This window comes from Myodes glareolus, chromosome 3 (assembly GCF_982192425.1).
Source record: "Myodes glareolus chromosome 3, mMyoGla1.1, whole genome shotgun sequence".
Classification (NCBI taxonomy): Eukaryota; Metazoa; Chordata; class Mammalia; order Rodentia; family Cricetidae; genus Myodes; species Myodes glareolus.
In genome coordinates this window covers 20,598,980-20,609,528 of record NC_142028.1, presented here as the reverse complement: position 1 = coordinate 20,609,528, position 10,549 = coordinate 20,598,980, and the positions used below count along the sequence as shown (strand labels likewise).

At 37.2% G+C, this 10,549-nt stretch overlaps 1 protein-coding gene across 1 annotated transcript; it reads right to left on the bottom strand.

The window, feature by feature from the left end:
• Nucleotides 1-9,582: 9,582 nt before the first annotated feature.
• LOC148122562 (taste receptor type 2 member 104-like) lies at nt 9,583-10,497 on the bottom strand. The gene has a single exon (XM_087904982.1). The coding sequence runs from the start codon at nt 10,495-10,497 to the stop codon at nt 9,583-9,585; it is 915 nt and encodes a 304-aa protein (XP_087761108.1).
• Between the last annotated feature and the right edge of the window lie 52 nt (nt 10,498-10,549).

The following is a 10,549-nucleotide window of genomic DNA, read 5'->3' as shown; positions in this document are numbered from 1 at the left end:
TTCCAGTCTTCTACTCCTCCTGGATGAGTCTGCTTCTTATTTTTCTAGAGATTTCAAATGTACTGTTAAGTCTCCAATGTGTGCTGTCTCCGTTTTCTTTAATTGGGCATTTAGTGCTATGAACTTTCCTCTTAGTACTGCTTTCATAGTGTCCCATAGGTTTGAGTATGTTGTGTCTTATTTTCATTAAATTCAAGGAGGACTTTAATTTCTTTCTTTTTTTTGAGATTTTTTTTCTTTCTTTTCTTTTTTTCCCTCAAAGTTTATTAAAATACAAAAGTCTCCATTTCCGCCCCTCCTCCCAACCCCCTCCCACTCACCCCACTCCCTCCCCTCCTCTCTCTCATCTCCAAGAGCAGTCAGGGTCACCTGCCCTGTGGGTAGTTCATGCTCCTCCCCCCTCCCTCCAGGTCCAGGAAGATGAGCATCCAAACAGACTGGATCCCAAAAATCCAGCTTATGCAGAGGAAACAAGTCCCTTTGTCATTGTCAATGGCTTTTCAGAAAGACTCCGGGCCAGCCATATTCAGAGAATCTGACCTCATTCAGAGAATCTGGCTGGATCACGTGCTTGCTCAGTTCCAGTCCACTGGCCTTGGTGAACTCGCATTAGATCAGTCCCCTTGTATCAGTGGGTGATCGCATCCCTCGCGGAGAGGGTGCCTGAACTGGCCTTGGCCCATAACCATACTGATGAATATTTTGCTTATCACCATAGGTCCTTCATCTGGCAATGGATGGAGATGGAGACGGAGACCCACATTGGAATGCTGGACTTAAATCCCTAGGTCCAAAGGAGAAGCAGAAGGAAAGAGAACATGAACAAGGAAGGCAAGATCAGAGGGAACCTTCATCCAAGGATGGATGACGATACAAATGGAGACCCATATTGGAGCACCAGACTGAGTCCCCCAAGGTCCAAATGAGGAGCAAAAGGAGGAAGAACATGAAAAAGGAAATTAGGAGGACTTTAATTTCGTTCTTTATTTCTTCCTTGACCCAGGGGTGATTTAGTAGTTGACTGTTCAGCTTCCATGAGTTTGTTGGCTTCCTGGGGGTAGCATTGTTGTTGAATTCTATCTTTAATCCATGGTGGTTGACAAGACACAGGTGGTTACTAATTTTTTTTGTATCTGTGGAAGTTTGCTTTGTTACCGAGTATGTGGTCAATTTTTGAGAAGGTTCCATGAGCTACAGAGAAGGTAAATTCTTCCCTATTTGGATGGAATGTTCTACAGATGTCTGTTAAGTCCATTTGATTCAATACCTCCAATAATTCTCTTATTTCTCTGCTAGATTTCTGTCTGATTGACCTGTCCATTGGTGAGAGAGGTGTGTTGAAGTATTCTACTATTAATGTGTGTGGTTTGATGACTGCCTTGAGTTCTAAAAGTGTTTCTTTAACATAAGTGGGTGCCTTTATATTAGGGGCATAGATATTCAGGATTGAGACTTCTTCCTGATGGATTGTTCCTGTTATGAGTAGGAAATGTCCATCTCGGACTCACTGATTGATTTTAATTTGAAGTTTATTTTGTGAGATATTAGAATGGCCACACCTGGTTGTTTCTCAGGTCCATTTGCTTGGAAAACCTTTTCCCAACCCTTTACCCTGAGTAAGTGTCTGTCTTTGTGGTTGAGGTGTGTTTCTTGTAAACAGCAGAATGTTGGATCTGGTTTTCTTATCCAATCTCTAAGTCTGTGCCTTTTTATAGGTGAATTGAGTCGATTGATATTAAGTGATATTAATAACCAGAGGTTGTTGACTACAGTTATTTATTTATTTATTTATTTATGTTTTGGGTAGTATGTTTTGGGTAGAATGTATGTGTTTCCCTTCTTTGAGTTGTTCTTGTGAAGGGTCTCTAGCTGTCTGAGTTATTGTAGACAATGCTGGGAATGTTGGATTCCTTGGGTTGTGATTTTCCTTCTAGTACTCTCTGTAAGACTGGATTTTTAGCTATGTATTGTTTAAATTTGTTTTTATCCTGGAATATTTTGTTTTCTCCATGGATAGTGAATGATAACTTGGCTGGGTATAGTAGTCTGGGTTTGCATCCATGGTCTCTTAGTTTCTGCAGTACCTCTATCCAGGACCTTCTGGCTTTCATGGTTTCCATAGAGAAGTCTGGTGTAAGCCTGATAGGTTTACCTTTATAAGTTACTTGACCTTTTTCCTTTGCAGCTGTTAATATCCTTTCTTTAATCTGAATGTTTTGTGTTTTGATTTTTATATGGCGAGGGAATGTTTTTATTTTTGATCCAGTCTATTCGGTGTTCTGTATGCTTCTTGAACCTTCATAGGAATATCGTTCTTTAGGTTGGGAAAGTTTTCTTCTATAATTTTGATGAATATATTTTCTGAGCCTTTGATCTGCAGTTCTTATCCTTCTTCAATCCCTATTATTCTTAGATTTGGTTTTTTTATCATGTCCCAGATTTCCTCAATGTTTTGTGATGAGAATTTGTTGGATTTGCTGTTTTCTTTGTTCAGAGCGTTTATTTTCTCTATGGTGTTTTTATAATCTGCGTTTCGTTCTTCTATCTCTTGTATTCTATTGGTTATGCTTGCTTATGAAGTCTCTGTTTGTTTACCTCGATTTTCCATATCTAGCTGGCCCTCGGTTTGTGTTTTCTTTATTGCCTCCATTTCAGCTTTCAATTCTTGAACTGTTTCCACTACCTTTTTGATTGTTTTTTCTTGGTTTCCCTGGGTGTCATTTATGGATTTACTCATTTCCTCAAACTTTTTGTTATATTTCTCTTCCATTTCTTTACTCATTTCTTCAATCTTTTTCTTATACTTCTCTTCCAGTTCTTTAAGTGAGTTATTCATATCCTGTTTAAGGGACTCTATTGCTTTCATAATGACACTGTTTCCCACTTCTTTCAGAATAGGATGTGCAAGTCCTTCTATTGTAAGATCACTGGGATCTGGTCTTTTCATGTTGTTTTTCTGATTTTTGGAGGAATTCTTGCCTTGGTATCTGCCTATCTCTTCCTTCAACTGTTCTCTAGTGGATCTTCTGGTACTGGGTCAGGTTCCCCCCTCTGATGAATCTTCTGCTAGAGGATCAGCGCCCCTTGCTGGCCAGGATTCTTGCTGAGCTGATACAGGGCCTACCTTTCCACCACCAGCAGGCAGGCTACTGAAACACAGGCACTCCCTCCTGCTGGGTTACACTTCCATTCCAGTCCCAGCCTACAAGCCGGCTGAGCTGGGTGTTTTTATAGCCCTGAGGAGGAGGAAGGGAGGAATAAAGGAAGGGATTCCTGGATGAAAGGTGGGATGGGCTAGGAGGCAAGAGGGCTTAGCCCCTGCAGAGTGGCCAGGGAGTCAAGGGGGACCAGGGATGTCTGAGTTTCTCCTTATTGGGCTTCTGCCCCGGGTCAGAGCAAACTCACTCCAATGATGAATCTGCTGCAAGAGGATCAGTGCCCCTTGGTGGCCAGGATTCTTGCTGAGCTGATGCAGGGCCTACCTTTCCACCATTGGCAGGCAGGCTATTGAAACACAGGCACTCCCTCTTGCTGGGTTACACTTCCAGCCCAGTCCCAGCCTGCGAGCCGGCTGAGCTGGGTGTTTTTATGGCCCTGAGGAGGAGCTCATGTGTTTTTTTTTTGAGCATCATACCTAAAAGAAAGCATTAAATAATTACTTAAGATTAGGTTAAGGTGTTTTTGTTAAGGGATTTAAGGCAAGACATCTTGGGAAACAGTTTAAACTTTAAAAGTACACACTTTTAATAGTTGAACAAGGAACTTATTGAGATCCGGAAACAAAAACAAAGGTAGGCTGGCTACTACTGGCTGATGTACTTTTCTTGCTAGGATTGGTTGGTTATCAAAAGTGAAAAGTAATGCCTTGTACCCATTTCCTCATTCAACTGCTTGATAAGATTTAATTAAAAAAAACCTGTTGAATGAATCTGTACCCTGAGGACTTACAGTAAAAATGACTGATTTTTTCATATATAAAAGTTTAGATTTGTAATTTCCTTAATATTTTTATAAGATTACCCTTTGAGATAAACAGTAAAATGATTTATCCTTTCTTTGTAAGTGCAAAATGCTACTTCAGTCAATGAAACTGGCAGAAAAAAATACCCTGCTTGCTTATGCTCTACTATTTTCTGACACATATACATCTTCGGGCCTCAAGAAAGACAGCTGGCTCTAGTCTAGAAGAAAAGAACAATCATGGCTTTGGAGAAAATCACAGGAATATCCCCCCCCTTCCAAAGATGGTAGAACTAATGCCAATGTGTTGTGCACCTGATTTCACAAAGATCTTTATCATAAACTTCCTCATAGTAGAGCCTGGCTTTTACTATCCTACTGTCCTAGTTAGGGTTTTCTAAATTTCTTCCTTGGGTTTTCTTTAATATTTAATCATAGTCCTCATCAGTCTTATCCACAACATTATTTATGTAGCTAACTATGGAGAGTCATCCACAGTTATAGGGTGGAGGAATGCATAAAAGCCCACAATTCCCCCTGAGCAAATTCTTTCCTCTTGATCACTACTCAGACCTCACTGAAGCATGATACTCCACAAGGTCCTAGCAGTCTCTGCCTTCTTTGCTCTCACAATGACTTTCCCCAATTTAGACATAGGTGCACGCACCTAGAAATCCTTTGTAGATGGAAATTGATGTTTGTGAGTGTGTGTTTTGTTGCAATGGGTGGAAAATTGATTGATTTCTGGTGAAAGTTTAAAGTAGAAATTGGATAATGTGGTCATAGGTGAGGATATCAGCTGAGTGATTGAGGTATTATTTATTTTTGAGTTTGAATTGACCAAATAGAGGTAACATGCTTGGTCAGATGGGATCAGGGCAGAATGATTGAGTTTTTCTGATGGCCCCATCCTAGTATGAAAAGTCCTTCTGTTTAAGTGTTGTTTTTATTGATAAATCAATAAAGCTGTTTTGGTCAGTGCTTAGCAGAATGGATTTAGGTTAGAAAACTAAACTGAATACTGAGAAAAAGAAGGTGAAGTCAATGGGACTCCATGTAGCTACTGCAAGAGACAGATGCTCTGGAAACTTGCTGGTAAACCACGAACCTTGTGGTAAAATATAAAATAATGAAAATGGGTTAATTTAAGATATAAGAGTTAACCAGAAATATGCTTAAGCTATCGGCCAAACAATGTTGCAATTAATGTAGTTTCTGTGTGACTATTTTGACTGTGAGAGGCTAAGAATGAATGAGCAGTGTCCACCCAAAATTTATAGCCATAACTTGGGCAACTACAACCACTTCACACCTGATAGAGATTGGAAAGGAATTCTAGACACACAAAAAACCAGAGTTTAACACAACTTCTTATTCTACTTGCTAGAAGCAAGTAGTAGTACAATTCCTCTAAGAGAAGGCTTCCTGACTCAGCCGTAGCAGCAAAAAACTGTGGGGCTCCTTTAAGAAGGCTTTCTAGTTTGTGCAAGTTGCACAGAATAGCGCTGACTCTTTCAAGAGGCCAAGCACTTAAATATGGTCTGTAAGCAGTGTGTTACAAATTATTAAATGGTGACACAGACACGCTGTGTCCCTGGATCTGGGGCAGAAAGAATGTCTCTCAGAGGCAGTGAACATGCCTCTGCCATGTTGGACTGGGTAGAACAAGCAGGCAGAACTATGGAGTTGGTCCTAGCTACACTCAATTAGCATTTAAAATAAGGACCTTCTGGTCAGAAAATAATTTCAGATACTCAATAAAAACAGATTCAAATTAAGAAAAAAACCTCTTAATGGGTAACAGTGTAAGATAAATGTATGTATGATTAGGAGAGAAAAAATAGTTTAAAAAGTAAATGGTGTTAAAAAATAAAATGAAGTCTTTAAAGAGACAGAGTATAGACAGTAATCGATTAAAGGAGTAAAAAAATAAGCCACATAAAGATGGAATATACACAGAGAGTCTGGATTATGTATATTATTGGGGTTTCTTTGAAGATTTCAACTGTGAAGGAATTAAGAACAAAGAGACATTTCATTGTATGGGCTGCTAAGTTAAACCAACATACACACACACACACACACACACACACACACACACACACACATCTGCCTCTGCAAGTTGACTCTTACTCTCTGGACTGCTTGCTGGGCTTCCTCACTGGACATGCATTTGAGATGAAGCAATGTGAAGAGCAAAGAGAGACAGTGATTCTGATGATGTGACACAGTGTCACTTCACCACAGTGAGACCAATCTGTCCTTGTGAAACCTTGAATTTTTCTTCCGTGTTACTCTGACCACCACACAGATAGCAGTACAAAACAGATGTTCTTTCTTCAACTGACTCCGCAAGGAAGTCAGGAGTGGGCTCTGATCACACTGTTCCAAGCACCAGTTAGCCCAGAGACTCTAACTGTTGGAGAGGACTTGGTGGAACCACACAACAACAACCACTTTATACTTTCCCTTGAACAGAGGACCCAGAACAGGAAGGGGTGGAGAAAACAGAGATGCCCACTTGAAAAGACTTGAACTGCTTTTTCTGAAAACATCATAAATAAATCATGGAATGTTCTAGCAGTTTGCAGATATCTTTGAATAAAAGTTATATTGTAGCTGAAAAAGAACTACCACAGATAAAGTTCAAATAAACTGGGATCAAATTAAAACCACAAAACTCAGGAATACCAATTCAGCAATCTGGAAAAAAATAGTCAGCACAAGTATTTAAGTAGAAGCAAGAACTGCAAAAGCATCAGAATTTCTTTTAGACTTACAAGTCTCTCATTAAGTGACTTTACCACACATGTTAATTTTTATTAAATTAATTTTTATTAAACATTTAATAAATTATGTGTTTTTTCTGACTGCAAGAGTTATTACTAAAAATATTTAGGAATATATAGACCACTTTAAAACGTTAACTCAAATCACCTATACTCCTATTATCCAAAGAGAAAGGATATATACTTAGTTTATAGCTAGATATAACCAAAATACCTATTATCTGTATTTATCACCTGTCTATCATAACTTGTATTTACCATCTTTGTATTTTTGTCATCTACCATCTATTTGTTTTCTTCTAAACATTGATGTGAAAACATATTAATAATGGTTAGTAAAATATTTGAATTATTTGTAACCTTTTCACTTTTCTACTTTCCTACTTTCTAATTTTTTTTTTGAGACAGGGTTTCTCTGTGTAACAGCTCTAGCTGTCCTGGAGCTCACTCTGGACAATTAGGCTGACATTGAACTCACAGAGATCTTCCTTCTTCTACCTCCCAAGTCCTGGGATTAAAGGCATGTACCACCAAGACCCAGTTTTATTATCTAATTTCAAGTTAAATTAATCTATATTATTTTATAGTAAAATTTAAACTATTGGTACAATAAGAATAGGCACCAATGCAAATAAATTAATATGAACAAAAATAGCCACATGAGATTATAAAGCAAATACTAAATAAATAAGTCTTGTAAGTCACAATATGATTTTTGAAACTTTACAAACAAAGGGGAAAATGTCAAAATTACATAAAACATAGTATTAATATATAAAATGCTTACCAGCTCTTAAGAAAACCTTATAATCTATAAGAATAAAAACAAAATAAATAATCCTAAGATGCATTTGTAATTAACTAATAATTCTATTGAATTATAACCACATATGCAATGTGAAGGTATTTTGAAAAGTTAGAATTAAAAATATCTAGTATATAAAAAGTTCAGTCTTCATATTTCTCAGAAATTGTTGATTTGCTTTGAAACAGTTGAAAACTGAAGCTAATTTAAATAATATAATAAATATAATTATATCATTATACACCTGTAAGATTGCCTAGTCTAGATAACTCAATACTTAAAATTATATATAATTTAAAAAATTTTTAGAACATGAGAAATATAACAATTCTAATGTAATCGAGATACACTCCATAGATCCTTAAACTACAAGTTATAAAAGTTCTAATTAGCCAGTTTGGTAAATTTGTTTGACACTGCCAAGTGACATTAGAAATTTTTTTAAATTAGTTTTGTTTAGTTCTTTTCCTATCATCTCTTTTCTTTCTGTACATTCCAAACTTATTAGTTAAAATTTAAGAATTGATTTGGGAACCTCCCAGAGAAAATGAACCATGCCTTTATGTACAGAAATATCCAGGCTTCAGAAAGTTGATACATACTCTAGTTTGCAAAGACAATATACAAACTTAATACATCAGGTTGTATATAATAATTAAGTTTGAATGAAATGTTCAAACATACCATAGAGTGCAAGCTTCTGTATACATACATGCATATGTGTTTGTTTATGTATAAGTATATGCAAACCTCACACATGCCTTACCCTTGACATATTGTTCTGTGCTTTGCTTATATGTGATGTGAAGTCCTTTGAATGTGCTCTTCATCAGACTCTATCTTCAATACTATTTGATGTGACAGTCTCATTTTAATAGTCAGGACCCAAAGAGTATGAGGACTCTTTTCCTCAATGCTATAGTCCTTTTCCCAAAGATAGACTCTGCTTCTCTAGTTATTTTTCAGAGTTGCATCTACTATTGCAGCCATTGCTACTACATCAGTCACCCAACATTAACAAAAACTTAGTCATTTAATTGGTGAAAACAATAATAAGTTTGTGAGAAGTAAAACTGCACACAAAAGAAGCACTCTTTTCTCTACTTCAGCTCCATGTTGTAAATGAAGGAGGTGACAGTTGACTATCTTGGTATCTATCTATCTATCTATCTAGCTAGCTAGCTAGCTAGCTATCTTTCTACCCATCCATCATCTATCTATCTATCTATCTATCTATCTATCTATCTATCTATCTATCTATCTATCTTTCTATCCATCCATCATCCATCTATCTATCTATCTATCTATCTATCTATCTATCTATCTATCTATCTATCTATCTATCTATCTATTCAATGGAATGACATACAGGCTGGAGTCCAGCAATGTCTACCTGTGAATGGAAAGGCCAAGAATTTAGTAGTTGCTCAATCTCAGAAGGCTGGTAATCTCAGATAGTCTTCTCTATATGATAGAATTCAGAAGAAATAGGCTCCAGTGCTGGTGAATGAATGAATGTGCTGACAAGGCGAAGTAATCAGGCAAAGAATGAACTTCTTTCTTCCTTTGTCCTTACGTATACTTCTAACAGAAAGTATATCTTAGATCCAGGTGTATGTCGTTCTCACCTCAAGATCCAGATCAAAGTCTGTTGTTTTTCAGTCTCAAGTAACAGATCAAAAGTTTGTTCTCTAATTCTGGATTGTAGTTAATTTCAGATATATTCAACTTGACGACCATCACATAAGTCTTTACATAAAAGGACCTGCAGGCTAATATTTCTTCTCTGGCAAATTTGAATGAAGAAGCTACAGTGTCAGGAGGCTGACTGAGCAGCAAAACTTGCATGTGGAGTAAAAAAATCCTGCTGCAGAGAAAGAGCTCTAAGATATAGTTAAAGCAATTGCAGACTATTTTAGTGTTTGATATTTCAACTAAAAACTATTATAAGGACTAGTGCATGCCAAAAAAGTCTTCAAGGATTTTCTGACCAGATTAAATCAGGGAATTCGTTTTTAGGCCACACTGTTATGTGTCCCAGAGTTGTTCTTCATCACAGCACTTTAATTGCTGCAGTAACTTCAAAGAGACTTTCTTCAGCTGGTTGTTTGCAAGAATTAGAATAAAAGAATACATGAGGATAATTATCGCACCAAGAATTATTAGTAGTTTGCCTTCTTGCCAAATAAAGCACAATACTTCTATGACCAAACCTACAAAATACAAGATAAAGAGGATGATAGAAGAAATTAAAACTTTCGTGGCCTTCACATGAGCTTCTGTGTTGAGGTCTCGAAATCCTGAGCCATTCAATTGCATCAGCTTGCTGTGTCTCCAAAGAGAAAGTATTAACAGGAGACATGCAATGACAGCTATCACAAAGAAGAAAAGGATTTCAAATTGAAAAATGGCGTGGTTAATAAGTAACTCTTTCTCCTCTAGGTGAAACTGCATGGAGATGTTTCTGTATTGCATTTTGATATCATTAACCATCTTCACAAATTGTGCAATAGCAATAGATAATGAGACAAACAGGCATCCTACCAGAAAAATAAAAACATTGTCATTTCTCCTTTTCAGCCAGATAAATATGTAGTGAGAAAAATTTGCTATCTTCAGGAAATAGAAGATGCTGAGGCTGGTGGCAAACCAGACACTCAGGTGATTCATAATTATCCATAGGTAATTGATGCATTCAAACGTGTTGAAGTAGATAAGTGTATGTACAGAGAATAACTTTGTATATGTGTCAAAAGTTATTATCCATATGAGACAAATCCTATAAGTTGCCAGGCCAGTGAGAATGAAGCCAACCTTAGAGAGCTTCTTGCTTCTGGAATACTCTGTGCAGTTCACAAGTGCAATGAATATGTTCCCTAAAACTCCTAGCACCGCCTCACTACTGGCAACAAAAAGAAGCATACCTTCTGCTTCACCCAGCATCTCTGCAGATCAGGAAGAATGCTCCTGCTGCAGAATGTTTCCCAGATTGGCT

Bases quoted from the DNA above. Each gene is read 5' to 3' on its own strand.
- LOC148122562 (XM_087904982.1), bottom strand. From the start codon at position 10,497: ATGCTGGGTGAAGCAGAAGGTATGCTTCTTTTTGTTGCCAGTAGTGAG.